This window comes from Ambystoma mexicanum, chromosome 9, assembly GCF_040938575.1.
Source record: "Ambystoma mexicanum isolate Mex_15411 chromosome 9, UKY_AmexF1_1, whole genome shotgun sequence".
Lineage (NCBI taxonomy): Eukaryota > Metazoa > Chordata > Amphibia > Caudata > Ambystomatidae > Ambystoma > Ambystoma mexicanum.
The window spans coordinates 1,294,530,759-1,294,554,803 of NC_090931.1; the positions used below are offsets into that span (position 1 = coordinate 1,294,530,759).

Genomic DNA, 24,045 nt, shown 5'->3' on the forward strand with positions numbered 1-24,045 from the left:
AGGACATTCCAAACCACTGCCCCCCCTTTCTAACTCTAACACTTTCGCACAACACAATGGACAACGGACTGAGCCGTTTACCTGACATGTCCCAATACAAGGTTCAGGCAAAGTCAGACAATTGTTCAGAATCTCTCACACCTGACTGCCCTTTCCCTTCCCCACAGAATTAAAAGGTGGAGCCAGAGAGCACAGTACGAGCAAGGCGAGTACAGCAGACAGCACAACGAGACGGCTACCATGCAACAGTTCAAACGAAGGAGAAAGGTGGTGGGAATTGAGAGGGTGACTAGGAGAGAAGTGACCTTTCCTTTTTCGTCCCTGGCTCACGGAACCTTTGTAGAGGAAACCTAATACTGCAAACAATAGCGCAAGTGTCCTGCAGCAGATGTCAACGTTACACAGGGCCAGTCTATGCAGATAAGCAGGAGCGAGGGAAGCTCCCGCGCCCATGGTACCGGCCTTGACTCCAAAGAAGCCAACAGACAAGCGGTTCATCACAACCGGTGAGTCGAGGGGCGAACCGATAAGAACTGGGCTGTGATGAGTGAGAATCGCAAAGTGGCAAGTTTAGAACCAAAGGTATTGAACTTTGAATGAACTGTTAAAAGTGTGAGGGGGAAAACAGCTGCAGAAGGAAAACGGCACCACTTGAGTGCTAATATGAAGGGAACTACAAGTACCAGAAGACACTAGGAGGGCCGGCGGAATAGGTCAAAGTGGTCATACAGAGGGTCAAGCAAAATCCCCATACCATCGAAAGACTTTGATCTACAAGCCGTGTGAGAAAAAGGAAGTGAATCCCACAGTGAAAGCTAACATTGACCAACCAAGGGAAAAGAAATCCTGCAAAAGGCAAGAGGGGTCTGAGCCCGACCCGAGGGAGATCTAGGGATGAAACTGTCACCCAAAGTTGATTGATACAGGCACTGTTATATTTTGTGGAATACAGTTGAATAGGGTCAGCCCAGAAGAGGGGGTCCGAGGGGTGAACCCATCACCCAGCAAGCATTGGAAAAGAACTTTCATTTGTTAAAGGAACTTTTGTTTTGTTGTTTGAAAACATCAGGTCCTCAAAGGCAAGAGACTTTCAAGTGAAATGAGACTTGCCAATTGACGGCCCTAATAAATGAAAGATCGAGGGTTAAAAGCTGAATTTTCATGTTGTACTAGAAAAGCCAGAGAGTGTGTCCTGAGAGCTGCCATTGCAACTGTTGTCTCGTGCTGTAGAAGCCCGAGACTGTACTGTGCTTCAATCTCCCATCTTACCCTGTGTCCAAAACATGGGGAAAGGAGACCCAGGCTACCGCATCCTGACATATTATTTGAGAACACTTCTTTCTTTTCTTGAGAACTAACCCACACCCTTTTTTGTATCAGTAGTGAGGTTTGGCAATATGTTTCATAGTATAGGCCCTCTTTGATTTTACACAACGCCATTAGTATTGCCTTATTTTTCATTTGATGTTCGACGCTTGTTCCGATCTTAGATTTAGGCATTTTTCCAACCTGCATACAGCATTCATTGTTCAATAAACACCCTTGAACTATGATCACTTGTGTCTGTCTGACTTGTTGTCAGCATGAATTCCTCTCATAGGGAAAGTACTAGTACCTCCTGTTGGGAAGTTGCTAGCACCTCCAGGTGGGAAAGGGTCTCAAAAGACCCACTCAGTACCGCAAGAGTTATTTACGGCAGACAAAATAAGAATGGTAACGGGAAAACCCTTCATTGCCTCAGCAAACCGATCAGGTAAGGGTACATGCAAAGAGGCCCGCGCCTTTGGGGTTGACTCAGTCCACTCCGATTCCCCTGTACCAGACAAAGCCAAGTCGGCGTCCGCATGTAAAACGTCTGGTACTTCGGTACCGAAAGAAAAGAATTTACCCTCTACTACCACAGATGAGCCTTCCAGCTCCTCGGTACCAAGGAAATCTCATAAGTCCTCTCACAAGAGGCATAAGCACTCTCATTCAAGATCTAGTCTAGTACCGAATTCTACAAAAAAGCACAAAAGGAAGAAATCTCCTGTGGCCTCTGTCTCGAGTCTCAGAAAGCTAATTCTACTCTAATTTCTGACTCTGAAGACTTGGATGCTTCAGAAATCTTTACGGCTTCACGGGAGCAATTGTTCAGCACTGATGTGAGAGCTCCGTCTCCTCACATTTTGCCTCTATTCTCTACTTAGTCTGAAGACAATTTGGGTCAACCTACTCAGGTACCAACACAAGCTGCACCGCAGCTGGTTCTGACCAGCTTCCAGGTACCTAGACTTGTGCTTTTGAACATCTATAATCCTAGCCAACCGCCTAATAGGGCTGACTCTTTAACTTCTCCTATCGGAATAGAAGACTCTCAACCTAGTCCTTCCCAATGGCGAACATCACCAATACTCTGCTGGAAACAATGCTTTCTGAGCCCTTCCTAGAAATGTTGCTCAACGCATCAAGGACAAAATGTCACCTGTGTTACCTCATGGATCGGTACCCATGAACCTTATTCCCGAGCATGTCCCGGTACCAGTGGACAACAAGGACTCTTCTCCTCCTCCCAAAAAACAAAACATTTCAAAGGACTCTGACTCAGATTCAGAGGATGATACCACTCAGTCACCATCAAGGTGTTCCATGATATCGTTACTAAAGCCTTGCAGGCATTAGAAATCCTTACAAAGGATAAGCCTGAAACGGCTGATGTTTTTGGGAAACTGCCTTCTCAGCAGTCAAAAGTTCCACTTCCAATGGAAATGTCCATTCTAGAACAAACTTTAGCTCAAGCTTGTTTGGGAAAGCCTCATTCTGATCCACACATCTCCAAGGCACTAGACAACAAATACAAGGTGCCTAAAGAGGAACCTTTCATACTCGTGGGCGCAATTTTCCAGCTCAATCGGCAGTATTTGCAGCGGCCCTTGGCACTAAGGGTAAAGGCCCTTCTCCATCTACAGCTTCAGTGCTAGACAAAAACGCAAACACTTGGGAGGCCCAAAATAAGAAGTCTTACACCAGCTCTACCCTACAACTTATGCAGGTTAACACTGCTACAGGTTTGGCAGGATTTATTTTCCTTAATTGGGAGAATCTTGATCGCTTCACCGACATGCTCCCTCAGGAGGCCACACATTTTCCATCTGGATTTCAGAGGGTGGAGAAGTTGCTATGCAATAGCTTCAAGTGGTCAACGATTGCACAGACACAACTGCAAGGGCAGTCCCTAGTGCAGTCTGCATGCGTAGACATGCATATTTGTCTGCCTCTTCTTTTCACCAAGATACAGAGAAAGTGCTCAACCTTCCATTCGATGGCAAAACATTGTTTGAACCATCCACAGATGAAGTCCTACAGAAATGTAAGGCCAGTGTCTCAGCATCTAAACCCCTTAGCTGAATATCCGTGAACCAGCCATATCACCAACATTTTAAATCATTTAAACCACGTCCATAAGGAAACAGTGGTTCTGCCACTCCTGCTGAATCTTACTACTCTTCTAAAAAGAGAAGATATAGATCCACGTCTTAAGTCTGGACCTCACCCTTCCTCGAATTCTGCTCAATAGCAAAAGAAGTCTATTTGACTTCCTTCCGGGCATGTACATACCTTCCACTCCAACTATCATCAAGAAACATACATCCCGGTAGCAGGAAGGCTTTCCAACTTCCTCCCTTTTTGGAAAACCATTCCTCAAGAGGAATGGGTTCTGAATATTATTCAGCATGGTTACCGCCTTGCCCTTCCAGCTATTCCACCTTCCTCTCCTCCAAAGCTCAAAAAATCATTTCAGGAGCTCCTGGATGCGATTCAAAAACTCCTTGCTCTAGGAGCAATAGACTTGGTTCCTCAAGAGGAAGTAAGTCAGTGATTTTACTCCGGTTACTTCCTGATCCAAAAGAAATCAGGTGGGATCTGTCCAATTCTGGACCTTTCAGACCTCAACCAATTTCTGTCAATCAATACCTTCCATATGATAACCATTTCTCTGATTCTGGCTTCTCTTCATCCAAACGATTGGATGGCATCTGTGGATCTACAAGGTGCATATTTTTACATCCACATCTACAAACACCACTGTCAGTTTCTGAGATTCACAATAAGAAGGTCTCATTACCAGTTCAAATGTTTTCCCTTAGAGCAAATTTCTATCCCAGGGTTTTCACAAAAGGTCTGGTGTCAGTGGTAGCCTACCTTCGGTTACAGACAGTCCATCTATAACCCTACCTAGACGACTGGCTTCCAAAGGCCCAGTCTTCAGTGGAATTGCTTCAGAAGTTGCAAGTAATATGCCATACTCTGTTCAACCTGGGGTTTTCCCTAAATGTGACAAAATCCAAGCTCAAACCCTCGCAGAGTATCCAATTCCTAGGAGCAGTTCTAGATGCAACTACACAGTCTTTCCACCCCTGGAAAGGGTGGAAGCTATTCAACAAACCATTGTAAAGCTCAATACCCACCAGACCCTAACAGCCTGGTGGTTTCAAAGGATTTTGGGCCTTATAGCCTCTTGCATAAACCTAGTTCCCTTTGCAAGGCTCCATATGAGAATGGTCCAGTGGCATCTTGCTCGCAACATGAACCAGCTCTCGGATTCCCAGGAAATGAAAATCCAAATTCCAAAACAAGTTCAGGACTCTACTCTGGTGGAACTCCACAGTGAACCTGTTTGTCTTTTTCAACCACATCCTCACCAAATAGTCATAACAGACTCTTCGGAGTACGGTTGGGGAGCCCATTGTTAACATCTCAGTCTTTGGTCCTCTCAGGAAAAGGAGCCCATAAATGTCCTGGCACTAAGCCATATTGTTCGCTCTGAAATAATTTCCTCCCTCACTTTAAGAAAAGGTCATGAAAATTCTTACAGACAATACCACTGCAATGTTTTAGATCAACAAGCAGGGGGTACTCGCTCCCTTCCTCTGTGTCTCCTAGCAGAGAAGATTTGGTATTGGCCCATTCAAAATCACATTTTCTTGTTGGCATTCCATCTGGAGGGAAGGAAGAGCACCCTTGTAGACAAACTAAGCAGGTTGCAGTCTGCTCCACATGAGTGGGAGCTGAAAAAGTAGCACACATGATATTTCAGAAGTGGGGCCATCTGTGAGAAGACCTCTTTGCCAAGCAGCATAACTCTGTTTGCATCAAGGCAAGGTCAGGGTCTTCAAATCCTGGGAGATTCTCTACATCTGGATTGGTCGAATCTAACACTTCCCACCTCTCCCATTAATTCACAAAATATTGCTCAAATTCAAAATGTCACAGAATCTGAAAATGATTTTTATAGTCCTGTTCTGGCCTCGCCAGATCTGGTTTCCAGACCTTCTGTAGTTAGCAAGGACTTCCCTATTGGATCTTCCACCATCGACAGACCTTTTGACTCAAAAGAAACAGGCAGATCCTTCACCCCTCCCCTCAATTACTGAACTTGAAGCATTTTCCCACTTACATTTGTCAGAGCAAAACATAGCCATTATGTCAGCTTCCAGAAAGGTTTCGACTGAGAAGCAATATCGTAGCAAATGGTTAGGTTTCTGTCAATGGGCCTTGGACCAAGACCTAAACCCTCTAAAGGCCTCTATTGATGATGTCATGTCCTTCACGTCTTATCTAGTTTCCACTGGCATCAAAGATGACACATGCAAACACTACTTATCAGCTATTGGTACTTAGCTAAATAGAGAACATAAGTCTTTCTCTCTTTCCAAAAAAGCCATTCAAAGGCATTTCGAGGGCCTTTTATGTTGACATCCCCCTTATACGTGAACCTCCACCTCAGTGGGATCTCAACGTGGTTTTATCAGCCCTAATGCAAAAACCATTCGGGCCCATGGCCTCATGTGAATTAGAATTTCTAACTTGGAAAACGGCATTCTTACTAGCCATTACTTCGGCTAGAAGGATTGGAGAGCTCCAGGCTTTCTCCTCAAAGGAACCGTGTATAGTGTTCCACAAGGACTCGTGCGGTCCCCTCCTTTCTACCCAAGGTGGTCTCTGATTTTCATTTAAACCAGGAAATGTCTTCCCGTTTTTCTTCCTAGACCGCACGCTTCTGTGGCCGAAGAAACATTACATAACCTACATGTTGTAAGAACTTTAATTCTAGAAAGGACCAAACCGTTCAGAAAGACAGACCAGATCTTCGTTACTCACAGTGGTCCTTCTCCTGGCAATAAGGCAGCTAAAGCTTCCATTGCTAGATGGGTTGTCTCCTGTATCTCCAAGGCTTACGACATGAAAGGGCTCGCGACTTCGCAGAGACTTTGGGCTCATTCTACTAGAGCCAAGGCAGCATCTGTAGCCTTTACCAGGCATGTTCCCATTGCAGACATCTGTAAAGCAGCTACCTGAGTTACCCCGCTTGCCTTTTGCAAGCACTATGCTATGATACTTCTTCTAGAAATTATGCATAATTCGGCCAAGAGGTTCTCTGCAACTTGTTTGCCTGAATCTTGTACATGCTGTCTCCTCCACCCTTATTTATTCTAAGGCTTTTTAGTGTGGTCCCAACCAGTTGGGAAGAAGGGAGAGCCAGGACGACAGAGTAATGAGAAATTACCTTCATGGAGATTCAGGTTCTCTAAGTCCTGGCTGTTTGGATCATCTTTGTCCAAAGCACTTTGATGTATATGTGGAGTTCGCGGTTTGTGCTCCCAATATACAGATCGGCTGGAGTGCAAATCCTTTTCGGGTGCTGGAGGTCTGGCTGTTTTCCTCCCTTTTTTCACGGAAGAGCACTTTTTGGGCAGCCTATAACTCCGCTCCCCCTGGACGAATCCTCACCAAACTTTGCAAGTATATGGGCCACTCAGAATTTTTTTGCAAAGTTTGGTGATGTTTGGTGCAGGGGGGGAAAAGTTATAGGGGGGGTCCCAAAACATCTTTTTTCCCCCCCTATAGACTGAATGGGGGAACAACTTTGCGCACGCCTACAGGCCAAACGGCTGGACAGATTTTTACCAAACTTGCGGCAGGGCCAGGGGCTTGGTCCCGAAAGAGTGCATTTGTAAATTTGGGGACAATCCATGCATTAGTTTCCTTTAAAACGTCCAAAAAGTAGGTCTAAAAAAATTAGTGCTATATATGTCTGCTCCGGGGTCACACTTCCCTGTTCGCTCTGCGGACAAGATACTGATTGGCTAAGGGGCTGGTGTCATGACCGCGGACACGCAACGTCTCTGCCGATTGGCTGCAGTGTGCTGTGTTCTGCGTCAGATTGTTTGGATGCGCCCAACATCTTGGATGCACCAACAGCACAGCGGCGACCAGTGGCAAAATGCTATTTCAGAAACTGTTTTGCTGTGTCAGAGTGCTTGGGGAGGTTCAGACAGTAAGAGATGGGTGAAAAACTGTATTTGTTCAGGCGGTAGGTGTTAATGATGTATTCCCTATGCCCGCCTTGTTCGGGATGTTTGTAAGTACAGAAAATGAGGGGCCTCATAAGGGTAGTACTTCAGTCTGTGCTGTGCGCAGGCAACTTGAAACTGTTTTAAGGACATGCGTGGTGTTAGCGAACATTGAAATTGAGTACATGCCGTAGTTAAATCATTTTTTTCTATGGCTGTGCTATTGATTTATACGCCGTCATGAGTGTGACATGCTGCGGTGGTTGTGGCCAGGGCCTAGAGTCTTGGATGCATGGCCGTAGGCCATACTTCCAAGACTCTAGGCCCTGGCAACAACCACCGCAGCATGTCACAGCAATGGATACACCTGTAGTATTGCTTATCGATCAGATGGTTGTGGGGAGTGTGTAGAGTCTTGGGTGCATGGCCTTTGGCCATGCACCCAAGAACAAAGTTATAAGCACTGGAGTTATACGCCACACCACACCCATACATTGCAATATCTATGGACATACAGCTAAGAGTCTAGCCTCTGGCCACAACCACTGCAGCATATCACAGCTATAGATACACCCGTAGTATTGCACATCACTCAGGTGTTTGTGGGGAGGGCCTGCAGTCTTGGGAGAAGTGACGACCCCTTGTGAATCGTCGCAGTGCACAATATAAAACCCTATATCATAACATGCAAATTCTAGCTGTTCCACTTATATACCCAGAGCAATCTTCGGGGTATTCATAATTGTTCACAGTATTGGTGATCAAAGTGCATTTACACTTCTGATGCAGACTAACTGCTTTGCCAGTCACCAAAACAAGAATAGAAATGTTGATGTTTTTCTTACCTCAGTAGCTATGCTCCTACTCTGGAAGAAATATTCACCTGTTCTCTATGACTTTGGTCTTTTCAGAAACACATTTAATCAATTTTGTTTTTACCAAAGAAGCTTTTCACAGACTGTTGACGACAAGCTGTTGGATATCAAGCAAGTCAGTCATGATGTTTTAACATTAATTTATTTGAATAACTTGGTATTAAAATGTATGTCATTTGCAAGATGATATTTAAGCTGTCTTGGAACAGAGAAATTAACACACGCACAGAACCTATTTTTTTGATGATTTATATTGCTTGATGCTGGACTCCTCCACCTTCTAAGCACGGAAGCTTCAATCAAACCCATGTAGCACAGCATCACCCTGCTCCCAAGACAAGTGCATTACCCTTGCACTATCCTCCCAGATGAACCGAGACTTCTTGAAAAAGTACTTGTTTAATTTCTGGATAACCAGAGACGGGCTGAGGAAAACACCTAAAAATCTCTGCAAGGCTAATGTCTAATTCCGCACTTGCTTTCTTTTTTATTCCACCACCTGGAAACAGGACTGCTGCACCTACTAGTCAGCTGTTCTTGTGCAAATACGATATATGGCATGCATCTACTCAATCTGAAATGACGAATGATGTAGCATTAGAGAGTTGATTAAGTAATGGGGCACTTTGTTGGATGCTGACAATTAGTGACTCTGTGCATAGTCCTAGAATTTTGCAGTTCCTAAAATCGTCCCACTCTTTGAAAGCTACACAGTTTCATTGGGTCTTGATTTTAGTCAATTGCAACTTTTCTATTACCTTTTTTCCTGGCAAGGAAAGAGCACGGTAGACGTCCGGATAGGTACAGGATAACTCGAAGTGGATCACCATCCCTTTGTCCCACCCGGTAAGTGATTGGCTTAACTGATGATTCAGCACTTCAGACCGATCTCGGAAGAGCCATTTCTGTTAACAAACTACAAGTATGGTTGGCTGAAAACAGCAAAGGTAAGGTAAGAGCATACTTGCAGTACATACCTACTAAAGGCTTACACAAATAGGCTCTAAACAATGTTGGGATGTGAAACTTTCCAGACACTTTGGATACACAGGACTGTAGCGCTAATCAAGGGACCATTGTATCAACCAAATCAAACTGAGGACATAATGATCTACAATCTAACTTGTGAGGTTTGTGCTGGAGCCAAGACAGACAAACTCAAGATCCGTTAGAACCCATCGGTGAACAAACATCAATGGAAAGGCTTGCTATTGGATTACATTACTCAGCGTCACATTTGACCTCAATGTGCCACCTTTGACCTCAATGTGCAACCTTCCAAAAACCATTTTAAGGCTTTTTTATTAAGGTTCTTAAAAAGGGCTCTTGGGTTCTTCACTCTCTCTCTTGTCTATAGAAAGCAACACCCTCCTTGTTTCGGGCGTCTCCAATCCCCAGGTTAGTGTCTACTGATTGGTTAACCCTACTAGTTTCTGACTTGCTATTTGCAGGGGCCTAAAGGCAACTGCCTTCTCTATCTAACCTCCCTTAAGGACATCCAAGGCATGACCTATGCTATGTTTGGGTTGGTTCTAAAGGGTTGTGGGGATTGTGCCTTCCAGACACTCAAGCCCCACTCTTCCTTCTTCCTTCCTTTCATGCCCTGATGTTCCGCTCCTTTCTTCTCTCTATTCATCTCCTTCATCCACTACTCCAACTCCACCCACCTTCGCCCCTATCATTTTCTCCTCTGTCTATCTCTACAACCTACCTCCACCCTCCAATGTTACTCCTTCCTACTCTCTCCATTTCTACTCCACTACTACTCTCCCCTCTCCACTGCAACTCTCCGACCCACCTCCTTTCACTCTACTTTTTCATTAACACGCTTACTCATCCACGTTATATTCTCACTCAAAACTCAGTGCCACTTGCTCTCAGAAACCCAATACCTCGCCTTTTCTGAAACTCACCTCCACAAGCCTGTCTTTTGATCTGCCACCTCCTCCTATTCTGACCTCACCCAAACAAACCAAACTTTCCTGTTTCCTGTACCTAGCTTTATCCTCACCCTTTTTCTCCCTTTGGTCCTCTCCCCTGGACCGAACTCGCCCAGTCTTCCCTGCCTGGGAGGTGTTACAGAGGTGTTCCAGAGATCGCCATACATAAAAAGGGGGCTAAGTCTCGCCCCTTTTTACCTTGCAAACCCGCTGTGCCAGGCTAATCGCTGCCCATGCTGGAAAATGTTCCCATTCATGTCAGGGAGCCACTCTGCGGAAGAGTCAAAGGTAAGCGCTATAGTGTCTTTTAATTTCAACTAGGGGAGCAGCGTCACAGCAGGTTAAAAAAAAAAAAGTCCATGTTAGTGGGCCATCCAGCAGCTGCTTAATCGTGGCGTGTGCCAGCTACCGGGAAGCAGTGTTCCTTGTGGCCGACTATCATCTCTGCAGCTCCCCATAATGTTTCTGTCTCTCCCAAATGCCTGAGAAGATCTGGTGACTAGGTGACTACAGCAGTCTGTTTGGAGGCTCTGGTGGGCTGTCATATTGCGAGTGGTCGTCCCAGATGGTTGATTGATGTTGTGGCCTGCAAATAAAAGAAAGAAACTGGCCAGCATCTTCATTAAGAGGCATGTGATAATTACCAGATGTACTTCGCAAGCACATATTGGCACTTGAGGACGGGACAGGAACTGGGGCTCTCCGAGCTGTCACTGTCCCCTTCTGGGAAAGGAAAGGCTCTGGTTTCCACCCTGTTAGGCCTCCCACCCCATGCTGAGAGGGGTCCCCGTCTCCCTCTTGACATGGTCAGTTTGCTGACCCTGACACACCAGTTTGCCAGATTTCATGGCTATGACCCTACTTTGGCTGTTGTAGACCATGGTACCAAGCTCTGTTTCTTTGTGTTAGTAATCTGAGGTAGAAATGACAATACAATGGGAAACAAAGGCACGATTGTGGGGGTATGGGATAGGTAGAGATAGTAGACATAAAACTAGGAAATGTTGATTATCAGGGTTACTGCAGGATTACCTTTAGGTCTCGATCCCCGCCAAGATGACTGCCCCCATACACATGAAATGAGTGCAAACGGGTTGCTTGCTTTCTTTCCACTTTTGCTCTGGTAGTTCCTTTTCCACTGGCCTTGGTGAGTTCCATATATCCCTCTCTAGTCATTCCTCCGTCTTCCTCTTTGTCTTGGTTAAGGATCTCTTTTCATTTCAAAATACAGGCCCTGTTTTCTTAACCTACCCGTTCCCGCCCATATCGAGACCACATTGTGGTTGTACTTCTGCCTTCACTGCTCCTGACTGCTGCTTAGAAAGCTTGTTCTCTGTCTTGTTGGCACCCACTCCAAGACATTCCCTCACTGATGGCATGTTATTTCCTATTCCCAGTCATTGTTCGCTTCAAACCAGACACTTGCATTCAATTTGTTGCTCCTTATTCATCGAGTCACATTCTCATGTTCCATGGAAATGCCCTCTGGATTTTTTGTGGGGCGTTTTCTCCTCGCCCTTCTCACATGCTCCAGTACTTGGGTCCTGTAGGACTTTTATGGAGGTTTCCCTGTAGTCTCCCAATGGGATCCACCCATTGTCTACCCCCCTGTCTTTATTCAGTTGGATATCTGTGAGGTTGCAATATTTCTCACTTGATTTTTGGCACCATGAAAACCATGACTTTTTTACCTCCCAACTGTACATTTTCTTTTTTTCATTAAGTCCTGATCATTCCCTTTTCTTACATACTCGGCAAGGTTATGAAAGGGAGGCGAAGACCAGCTTTGATCTAGGTAAGGTGCATTACTTCACTTCTTAGACTCTCCTTACCACACACAAGGAAAGTCCCTAGGACTTTGTCTCTCTGTTTTGCAAGGCATCAGGTCAGCTGTATTCCCTTGTTTGTTCCCTCTTTTCCACAAATGCCCAACGCACAGTAGGGATGGTCTGTTGGGAGGGGGGAGGTGGGGACTGGGTGGGTTCTCATAAAGATTGATACCATAAGCAGCTCACTTTAACAACCCCTCTGGATCATGAGACTGTCTACTTTCAATTGGCATTAGATCTGCAAGGCAACTATTACAGGCTTTCGTTCAGAACACTGCGCAGTTACATTGTCTACCTCCGGTTTTAACTTCTGACTTAGATTCACAATTAATCTCCTTCTTTCAGCCTTCCACCAGATGCCATCCCCAAACAGAATGCCAAGCTGAGATATGAATCAGTAAACAGAACAATATATGTAATGCTATTTACAACAGGGCCACAAGGATTGGATGTTACTGGTTGTAGTACGCAGAGTGGTCCTCCAAAAAAGCAATTAATTTCGGCTCCTATGTGATTCCTTTTTAGTCATTTTGATTAGCACCGAAGAGTCCTCACTATTGAGATGCCCGCTTCCTCAAAAGGCACTTCTGCAGATAATGGATAGCTTGAGGGCACCATGATAAAGTTCATTGGCTATCTTAAGGGGGCAAAAGAGAATTGAAAACCATCAATCACCACCCGGCTATGACGGGGATGATATTTGGCTTTGTACATTTAAAACGTCTTGTTTTCTATTAAAAAGGTAATCGGATTTAGAGGCGATAAAGCTAAAACAGCATGCCAGTTTAAAAATGCATGACCTTTTTCATATTTAATTCTTTTGGCATTTGTATAGTGCAACCACGCCCGAAGGCTTCAGGGCATTGTTAACAATATGACATTTTTAAGAACCTCTTTGGCCTCACATAGACCCTTCACTAGTCCAAGTGGATAAATAACTTGAATATGAGATGGAAGCTGTTTTGGACATCAGGTTAATCTGTGGATATTTCGACTCCCTCATTTATTTGCTTGTTCTGGCTTAGAGAAAAGGTTGTGGTATGCGTCGAGTTGAGTTCGTGCTCCTCTTTTAGTCTGCGGATACTGTCAACTGACGCTTAATCAGGCAGTAGGAAGGAGAGTTTGAGGGGAACCATCAGAACCTCTCAGGCTCAGTGATGGCAGACTCTGGCCTATCACCTGCAGCCATGTAACTGGTGCCCTCCTAATCCCTTCTCATTTGGGCAGAGACCTTGGGAATTTAGCCATAGAATGCAAGCATCCCTGGTCTATCGTGTGGCGCCTATGTAGTTAGAGGTGCCGCCAGCTGCCACCCAGGGCTTATTCACGGCTTCCAATTGTGCTGCACAACTGTTTATTGGCTTTTCCAATGAATAGTAGAAGAGGGGCCAGGTGGACATGTCTGAAGAGTTTGTACCAGAACAATCTAAAGGGGCGTAGGATACGGTGTGCTCGAAGTTCTCCAAAGTTCACAGACTCCTGGGTCTGAAAACTTTATGAACTATAGAGAAAGCAAAGTGAGCTGGTAGTCCTTTGGTTCCCTTTTCACTATCCTAGGACAAAAACTAGCTGAAAAACTGAACTCCCATAGGCGTACGCTCCTTGGTAAGAATTGTGAAGCACTCCAAGCTGCGTTTTAGAGCTCTTGCTTTCAGTGGATGTTTAGGTGCAAAATGGCAGTTATCAACCTCACTACAACACCTTCATTTACCGGTTTTGCTATAGTTACCTTCAGATGTTTTGAAAGCCTTTTGTTCTGTGCCTTTGCTTGAAGAGACTGCCAATCGGGATTTCCAGGCAGAGCAAAGGGCAGTGCAATGGTGCAATTTAGTACCTATGCAGCACACACCTACTTCCAGTTCTTGCACTCCTTGAACTTTTTCATCCTCGATGCTGCCCCGCTGAATGAGAACTTTCTCCAGAGTCACGATAAGAGGAAGGGCATGGAAGTAGTGCTTAAACCTTCCTGGGGTCCTGCTCTTTCCAATTTAATAACTTTGTTCTTTGCCTCCTGTTACATAAGTTAACGTAATATCCAGTGTGGTTAGATGCCACTGAGGCACTCCCTTCCCTCACAGACTACCCGCACCCCACCTTATTATAATAGCAGTGAGGACCTCAAGAGATTACAGGGAAACTGTGGGTTTGCTATAGTTCTTCCTGCAGGGACATTGTCTCTTGCCAGCTCTGACCTCCAACCAGACACTGTGACCACCCGTGTGGTGGCATAGGCTCTCATTGAGGTTTTCCACAAGCGTTTTTCACTAAGCGGTAATTTCAGACTGGGCTTCCAACCTTGTCTTCATAAATGAAGACCATGTGAATGGAATATGGACTTACTTATGAGTCATCCCACCCATAAATCAACGTGTTGCTGTAGCACTTTAACAAGACATCGGATACCAAGATGGGTGCTTTGGAACGGCTCATACAGAAAATAATTTCTCCATTTACCATACTTGCCATTTGCCTACAGAACAAACCAAGGAAATGAATGGTTTTTTGCTCCATTTGTACTGGTTTGTGGGTACTCTGAGAGGAGCACTCTCATTAGTCAAGAAGGTTCAGGATGGAAGCTCCCACCGCCAGCCCATGATGGTTTAGACAATGTGCTGGGCCTTTCATTCTCGGCCTCCAACAAAACCCTTGCCACTTCATAGGGTCATTAGAGCACATCAAGACTCCATCACATAGCGATACACTACAATTTATATTGTTCTATCTTAATCCTGCCCTCAAGTAAAATCTTCCGCATCTACAGGCACCTTTTGAAGTCGCTCTTCTTTCTCTGCTCAGTTCTTTGTCCCATACATGCTAGAGCATCATTCACCCAAGCATTTGCAAACATTACCCCTCTCCATTTTACCTACTCGCTTATTTCTTAACCCTGTTCTACCCATTTGTTGCCACTTTTCTTCTCCTGTACTCACTCCTGTTCTCACTCCCGCGTTTCCTTTTCCCCGCAAGCTCCACTCTGAAAACAGATGAGTCTAGGTGCGCCAAGACTATTTTGGTGGTGATTTGGCACAGTACAAAAATGTGTTGCATAACTTAACTTTAAGGGAAAGTAAGTTCGAATGTTGAGTGCTTTCATACTACAATGGCTCAGTACAGGTTGTGCTGCTGTAGCTGTTTGATAATTATTTATGAGGTATAAACCTGGTGATCTGTGAATGAATGGTTTCAAATGTGTGGTTACAATTGGTTCATTGCAGAGTGAATAATAAACATCAATGTTCTGATATTAATACCTCATAAAACACTTGCATATGCCAATGAACTTGTATTGTGCATACTCTGTTGTTTTTGTAGTGTCACCTTGAAAAGGCTGTTTGGTCTTAACTTCGAAGAGCAATTGCGGGCATATGTAATTTGTTCCATACATATTGTATACAGTCTGGCTATATTTTGTAAGCAAAATATGCTTTGAAACTGATATTGATATTTGAACCTTTCTCTGTCTTGTGTGCACTTGAACTGCATGTAACATTGCATCACTGGCATTACTAGCAGGCTCTGAATAATCCAAAATGAAAGTCCAATGCCTGGTGTTTATTTAAAATCTGAGCTAAAGTTACCTTGGATCCCTAGCTGTTCCAAAATTAAATAAACCAAAGATATGGGGCTCATTTTAGGTGGTGTACTTTGTCATTTTTGATTTTTCCTTTTGATCAACTTCTAAGATTAGAAGAGAGTTTAGAAGCCCCAGTGTGTCTGTCTCGATACCCATTGATCTGTGTGCCATTCATTCTTAGCAGTACAACATGTTGTCTCTAGATGTCTACCCATCTCCTCCTTAGGATGATCACTAGAGCAGTTGTATGTATGTAATTTGTTTTTTTTCTCTTTGAAATTAGGGAAACACAGGCGTTCTGCTGGGAATGTTTCTGGTGTCCTTTGTCATTTTGGTTGCCCTTGTAACTGTGTTGTCCGGCATTGGGGTCTGTGAGCGATGCAGCATTGGAAGCGGAGGAGTTTATTCGATGATCTCTACTGTCCTCGGAGGTCAAGTCGGAGGGACCATTGGACTCCTCTATGTTTTTGGGCAGGTAAATGGTCTTAATTTACTGATAATTATTACGTGCAAAAGAATGATAAACATGACATTGCATCCTATAGGGCTTGGCGTGTTCCCCTAACAACATTTCCTTACATGGAACTGCATGCCTGAATGAGCAGGGATTAGGATGTGTGCTGTAAGCCCAATAAAAGGCACTTCATCTGTGATTTATTTTGTTTTTGTGATCCAGTTTTGTCTGTGTTGCTGTTAACGCCCCAGTCAAAATGTCTTGGAAGCTTCCGTACTTGTAGTCCTTGGGGTGGTAAGCATTCCACACTAGTTGGTGAAGGTACTGGATTGCAGTGCAGCTTCTTTTTATTGAACAAAAGCAATGTTTTCTGTTATTCTGTTTTCTATATAAAAGAAATGCATGACAAATTAAATGCAGAACTTCATCCCTTTAAAACAAGCTCCCTTTTTAACTCCATCTTTAGCCTGGTCGCCCAAGGTTTTGAGGAGTAGTGAAAGAAAATTTAAAGTTGGGCTGTAATCTCTGATGCTGTACATAAATTAACTTGCTTTGGTTACCTTCATGTTTTCCTAGACCTATACTTTGCACTCTGAAGCGATCGGATGGTGGCATGTAGTCACAAGGAAGAGGCTGGATGACCCGGGGGGGCTTGGCACTGTCTGATCCCAAAATAGCAGCCAGTGATTGTGTAGCTTCCGTCTGTGGGACTGTGTGGTGGTCTGCTGCACCATTCAACTCACAGGGGGATAATGAAATTTACATAGATCCAGAGCAATCACAGGGCTTGCACCTCTCCCACCCACTGGTGCCATGCATCTCAAATACTGTTAACAGCCGTCAAACCCCACTAGGATATAAAAGGAGGGCTAGCCAAAGCCGAGTGATCAGAGTCGAGCAAAGGAGAGACTGCAAAGCACAGCAGGAGGAAGAGAAGTGGACTGAGTGGGATAAGGAGTAGGTGTGGATAGAGAGAGGAGTAATGTTCGGAAGAGGTGAAGTACCCAGCAGAGAAGAGTAAGCAATACATCAAAAGAGAAAGCAGAAAGAGAAGGAATAAACGAAGCACAGAGAGAAAGTAGAGGACGAGGATCATCATCGAGAGCGTGCAGTGAAGGTGCTGATTCAGCGCTGTCCAGTGGGGCTTACATACCAGCTGTGGGAATAATAGGGGCAGGAGGGGGCACCCCTGAGACGGGACAGGATATCATTGACGGCTGTAATAAATGTGTCTAGGGCACCCATGCAGCTAGAGAAGCCAGGGAACACGATTGGGGTGGGGTGCTCATGGGTGGACCCGGAGAGCTACGGGTGTGTGGACAGGGGCGCAAGATAAATATGGTGGCATATCACAAGGGGTATTGCTGCACCGCCAGTGTTAGGTGAAAACCAAAGGTAAGTAGATCACATGGGTTTAACACAGACAGGCCCTACATTGCAGGCCACATACACAATTGCGCAAATGCTCTCAGGCAGTGGGGTGCAGGAAGAACGATGCAGACTGGCCGTTCCTGGGAGACAGCAGTCACTGGCAATTGAACCAGCTGATACAAGGTCAGCAAGCCAACTTCACGGGCGCTCGCTGAGACCAGGGGCAATTACATTTACAAGAATATGTTCAGGGAGGCACACTCACAGCAAGATCAGCTGTTTCAAATCACCCTTTCGCAGCACGTGGGCCTGGGAAGAAGAATGTGGGATGAAGGGACGATCCATGAAGAGCCAATCGGAAGATGAGTTTTGGTGTTCCCGAAAGGCAACAAGTATATTGTGTACTACGTGATGTCCACGAGGCCCCTCATTGGTCGGATGCCATGCGAATGTCCCCCTTCCCACCAACTTAGGACATCTCATGTTTTTCCTATGTGTGCTGACCAATGGGAGATGAATAAAGTTCCAGAGGTCAGCACAATTACGTATTACACATTAAAGTGACCTCATGGGGTGGAGTGGGAAGGAATGTGGTGCCAAGGGGAGGGGGGGGGGTCAAGACTTTTGCTCCAATAATCTTGAACTAACATATTTACAGCTATAGGGGACTGGTGTGGTCCTGCCAATCAGTTTAGTGTAGGATGCTCCATAACGTGAAACATAAATGGCAGCTGTTTCTCACTATGCAAATAATTTTCTAACGCAAATAATGTTCTAACTGTATAAAAGATTCAATTGTAGTGGGCAGTATTTTGTCGGCTCCCATCAATTAGTTCTGTTTCACTGTGATGTTTGATTTGTGCCTGCCCAGCTGTAATAAACAGTGTTACTTCATGCCTAGTATATGCTCCTTTTTGGATTACGTTTTGTACAGTACTGACTACATGCTCGTTGAGGATTCCTGATACAAGAGAAAGGAGAGGAGGAGGTTATCCAGTTGAGCAGGGGAAAGAAAAGAAAGGGGAGGAACCCAAAGGAGAGGGAGAAGGTGGAAAACACCAGCATAATGGAGTGAGATGAGAGTGTCAGGCATGAGTCTGAAAAAAGAGGAAGAGGTGAAAAACGGAGAAAAAAAACTAATGCAAGAGGAGGAAGAAGAGCATCAAAGAAGCAAGAGAAAATGAGAGGAGACAAGGAAGTGACAGACCATGTGAGGGAGAAAAAGGCCCTAAAGAAGAAAGAAGAGGAGTGAATCTTAGAAGGAAGGCAATTGGAGTGGAACCCTTTAGGACCTGGGGAAAGAGGTGCTCCTAAACTGGTGATGAGAGGCCGGTTGGAGGTCCAGAGTAAAGCAAGAGACCAGGGTCTAAGGAAAGAGACCTAGGACAGCCCTAAACTTGAGAGGATACCTATTTGAAACTGAGCAGGCGGGGAAAGACTGTGTACGCTGGGGTGCCCCTCCAGAGAGGGGCAATTCAACAATGCGCGAGAGGGAAATTCTGAGTCCTAAAGAAGTCAAATACCAAGTTGACTGAAGCACTTTATTTTCTGTTGGTTCTATTCCCACCATGGTGTACTATCACCCCTAATCCCTTTTTGTGGTTAAAAAAAGAAAACTAATTGGGAAATTTAGTTTGGTTCCAAGGTGTATGTGGATCCTGCTGCCATTACGGGCCTTACACAAATACTGAAATAAGTAAATACATAAAATCATGGATTGATATTTAGAAGCATAAATGCTGCATTGAGTTGTCTTAAATGGACACAATTTGCAAACCAGTTTTCCCTTGTACCTCCATGCCGCTCCCTCGTTTTAGCCTAATTTACAAAACTGACCAATTTACATGTGCCCAACCAATGTATTGTGTGAAACAACCTCTCATGGTGTACAGGCAGCAACAAGAGATTAGAGAAGGGAATAGGGCAAGCTTTCTCTCCATATTAGCTGCGATAGGTCCCTCCTTTCCTTTTAGTTTCTAGTCTTCTGACTGGAAGGGTGCAGGCTATGATTGATATGGCATTTATAACACGCCTATACACAAGTGTTTCAATTGTGCATAGGCGATTGTGATTGATTTGCCAGAAAAAAAAAATATTCTATCCATACAGATATCTCTAAGCACAGCTTGCATTGTGATGCTAGTGCACTGGATAAATATGAATGTGTATGGGATGGGGGAGAAGTATTGTGAGAAGGATGGGGTAGAGTGGGAGGGAGGGTGTGCAAGAGAGAGGGAGGCTGGCAGGGAGAAAGGGAGTATGGGGGTGTGCACCAACATATGCCAGTATTCCCTCATTGGAACACATTCATGTTGGCTTTGCCATTTTATATATATATATATATATCCCTCACAAGGATCAGTCCTTGGAGCTCTGCTCTTCACAGTCTATACTTCTGCCCTAGGTAAACTTATGTCGTCCTTTGGCTTTCACAATCAGATCTTTGCTGATGGCACCCTAATCTTTTTCTCCTTTACCTTCTTCACCCCAGCCATCTTGAACGAATTATCAAATGCCTCCATGCAATCCATCACTGGGTGGCTACCTGCTGCCTAATGCTGGACTTCACCACCACCCTTTCCCTCCTATCTCATCCCTGCCTGACCTTCTTTTTCCCTTGCCCAAGGCTCGCAACCTTAGGGTCCTTTTTGATAGCAACCTCTCTGCAACAGTTAATCACTGCCACTTTTGGTGGCTCTTTAAACCTTATCAACATGCTGAAAATCCATCAATTTCTTACTTGCCACTCTGCAAAAAATATTTTCTCGACCCTTATCAGAAAACTCGACTACTGCTCCTGTTCACTCCTTGGCCTTCCTCTCTACGCCTCCCCTTCTAGAAAAAGTCCTCAACTTTGCTACTCACTGTGATGGGTCAGCAATGTGAGGCGGACAACTTTTGAATGATTGTTCAAAATATGACATTTTATTAAATGATACATGTTATTAAACACCTCACTATTCCTACTCTGATAAGGATTTCCCTGGCTATCAAAACTAAAGGGAAACAGTCTAACACAGGATGTCTGACCCCCACACTTAAACGTCAAATACACAAAGAAAATATGTGGCAATTTAAATAACATCAACAATGATATTCAGTCTCTGAATGACCTCTTAGTAACCTGGGTGAGCTTCTGGTCCCCAGGATTCAAGGTTAACGCAGCTCCAATGTTCAACAAAAATAAATCAGGAAATCCATGTATGTCTCAATCCAATTCCTGATGTCTTCAATGTCAAAGTAATGTTTTGTTAACCAAAGTTGCAATAACAGAAAAGGTTCTCCTCGGAGTGATACGACTTTCCACTTTGACAAAATAGCATCAATGTAATTCCCACCCACAATGCTTTGTCAAAACTTTCAGTTGTCCAAGAAGAGTTATCACAGTTCAAAGGAAATGCAACTTCATTAAATGTTAATGAAACACAGTTCTTGGTTAACACTTAATATGTCTGTCTTTACAAGATTAGGAGTCAAAGTAGGGATCATTGTCAGGATGACTTCACAGCACTTCTACGTCCACTTTAACAACTTCAATTTCTACAAGAGATTACCATGAGGGCCTACTCTCTTTGCCTCAAAGTATTCCACATTAATTCATGCTACTGAAGTCTCAAATCTACTGATAACCAAATACAAGACCACAGCTTCAGTATTTTGTGACGCCACCACAGTTTCAGTACTTTGTAATTTGAAACAGTTTTCAGATAGAACACGATTTACTTTTGGGCACTTCAACACCTTCAAGTAGACAAGCCACTCTTCCTCTGAGCTTTCCTTTCAGAGGGGCAGCCTCTTTGCCTTTCTTCTCTGTCTGCAACAACAAGCTAGAATTGCCTTTAGGACACTCTTCTCTCTTCTTTCTACCGTCTTTGGAAATGTACGTTTCTATCAAAGAAGGTTTATAGGTAGTGTGAGGAACCTGAGGGCATCCTCCCATCTACTCCCTTGTATCCTCTTCTCAGGTGGCCAGGGAAAGGCCATCGCTTTTGGATCCTGACCGTGGGGGTGGATATGCAAGGGAGGATCACCTGGGTGGAGGGTCCTTGGTGAGTGGGGAGAGGATGTCTTCAGATGAGACATCGTGTCCCCCTTTTCCTTTCCAAAATGCACCCTGTCCCCCCAAATCTTTGTAGGTTATTTTCAGTCTGCCCCTCTCTCACCCACTCACATACTGTCCCACATTCATATGCCTTTTGGACTGGAACGAAAAAAGAGGCAACTAGGAGTAATGCACACTTCTAGTGGTGCGCACCACACGGGTACTGAGACAAAGATGACGACTGTGAAACACTACTACAATGGTCAGGCACTTCCCACTAATTGGGGGTCAGGCAAAGGACTTAATGCAGCCAGTTAAAAGGCTACAGGTGTATATAAAGAGAAACCAGCAAATGGCAAGGAGGGATCTGACTGGGACAAGAGAGCTGTTTGGGACGAGAGAACGGGAAGGAGGAAACGCGGCAGCCCAGTACGGAGCAGGCTGGAGAGGCACCGGTGGAAAGGTTTCTGAGCACTGCAGAGGAGCAAAAAGGATACCCCAGCCTAAGCGGGCTGTGAGGAGGCCGGGAGCCTTGCAGAATCCAGTGTTGTATATCCCCCGCTGAAGATGGGGGACACTGAAGACTTCAGGAAGCTGCCAAAGCAGCAGGCAGGTTCGGAAGCTGAGCACTGCTCATAAGAGGTCCCGGCCAGCCAACGGGGAGCGAGAAGTCAGAGGAGAAAGCCAGAAGCACCAGGAGCAGCTGCAGGAGACCAGTGAGTGACGGAAAGGGAATAGTTACACCGGGGCGCTCCAGGGGCTGGGCTTGGGCACAAGGAGATGCCGATCAGATGAAAACTCATGATAAGAGGGTCGGGAGACTGAAGGAAAGATTTGTTAATGCCGAACAAGCTGCAAAGTGTTTTATGCATTATTGAATACCAAACTAAAGAAAAGTTATGCAAAGTACATGACAGCACTGCACAAGTGAAATGAAAGAAAGGTGCATTTTCTAATACAGTGAAAACAGATATAAAAGCATTGATGGACAAATTGTGAACCGAATGAAAGCCAGTAACAAGTGAAAAGCAAATGATAAATACTGCTGTGAAGTGTGACAGCAAAGTGGTGACGAGGAAATCACCCCACGAAGTGAACAGGGTGACCAGTCCCGTTGTGGCAGAGGCAAGAAGCTGTCAAGGATAAAAAGAACTGCAAGTGGACAAGTGACACCGGTTCAAAGAGGAAGTCATTGTTGGCAAAGAAGTCCACTGAGAACAAGTGAATATAACAAAGTGCCAAGGGTTATCGGTTGCGTGACCTGTGTGGTCAGACAACTGCGCCTAGACAGAGTAAACGCTGCTTGGAGCGAACCAAGGAAAGTTAAGCTATTGAAGCTGTTAAATGAACTGTTGAGAAACCTGAAAGGTTGCAAAGTTGATTTGGAATACTAATCGACAGTCAAGAGAACTGACTGTGTTGAACTTGGGAAAGGGAACCCTAGGCTCTTTTGTGTGGAACTGATTTTGACTTTGGGGAAGGGGCTGTAACGCAAGCCAAGAGCTGGAAGAAGCTCAGAACCTTATTTGGAACACTATTTCTTTGGGGGGTGACATCCCTACACATTGTTTAGCTTTAGTTGTGAGGGCAAGTATAGGTTTTAGACACATGCAGGCTTTTAAGTTGAACTTACTGACTCGGACTATCCTTAGTTTATTTAGGTAGGGAAATGCCACCTTAGTATAGGGCAAGTTAGGCCTTACACCATCCTGACATTTAAGTTAATAGCCGAATTTGGTTTGAACATTGAATCTGTTGTCTGTGTCTTGCTTCATGATGCCTTCAGTAGCAGGTTTCTCTTTCCCAACCTTGCCTTTATTCCTCTGCCAACTGTTATCCAGAATAATTCCCTAGAAGCTTTGTTGCCACTCTCTTGGCTTCAGGTAATGCTTGAACACTTGTATCTTAGGCAATGCTGAGAATTCTATTTGGCTGACAGTACTGTAGACTGTTCTCTGGCTTTGCGAAAGGCTGGTTTCAGTCTTACTTGGGAAAATACATTGTTCATTCTTGGCTTTGGCAAAGCCGGCTCTCTCCAACTCAAAATAATGTTTAAACACTTGACATTCTCTTTATTAGCAATTGTTGAGTGTGTTAACAATGATTCAGAGGTCACTCTTCCTCCTAGAATCATAATTAGGCACACATGACCAATTCCTCATGTGCTTTATAAGATTTTAAGTTTAACAATTGCTTTTCGTTGTGTTTGCTTCTCACGCGAGTTAAGGAGCGAATATCTGATCACACGCGAGTGCTACATTTTAAGTGTTCCTTTGTTAAAGACTCCACAATCAACTTTGTAACACTTCTACTCGTATGGAAGGGATTATTTAGCTGGATACTGTTGCCGGCAGTGCTTGCGCAAGGAATCAGAACTCCTGGCTTAACTCGCCTGCTTCTGTGTTCCTTTCTCCACGTGCTGCACAACTTTTACAACTTCTGGCTTCACTTGCGACCCACACCCTTTCTCACTGATGGTGTCTCTGGTCCGGCCACTCATTTAAGGAGCCTCTCTCACTCCCGAGAACCTTGGCTTCAAGACAGCTTCTCGCCACGGTCTCCAACACGCTTCCTGCTGTGCAATCTCTGCAATTAGGCCCACATGGGGGAAAGATGGCCTTCCTGC

At 44.7% G+C, this 24,045-nt stretch overlaps 1 protein-coding gene across 2 annotated transcripts in view; it reads left to right on the plus strand.

The window, feature by feature from the left end:
* Positions 1-24,045, plus strand: part of SLC12A8 (solute carrier family 12 member 8) — a 652,049-nt gene that overhangs the window by 138,145 nt on the left and 489,859 nt on the right. For both annotated transcript variants that reach the window (XM_069616644.1, XM_069616643.1), the window contains exon 4: positions 15,836-16,027. In XM_069616644.1, coding sequence (XP_069472745.1) covers positions 15,836-16,027 — 192 coding nt within the window. The remainder of the gene's footprint in view (positions 1-15,835; positions 16,028-24,045) is intronic.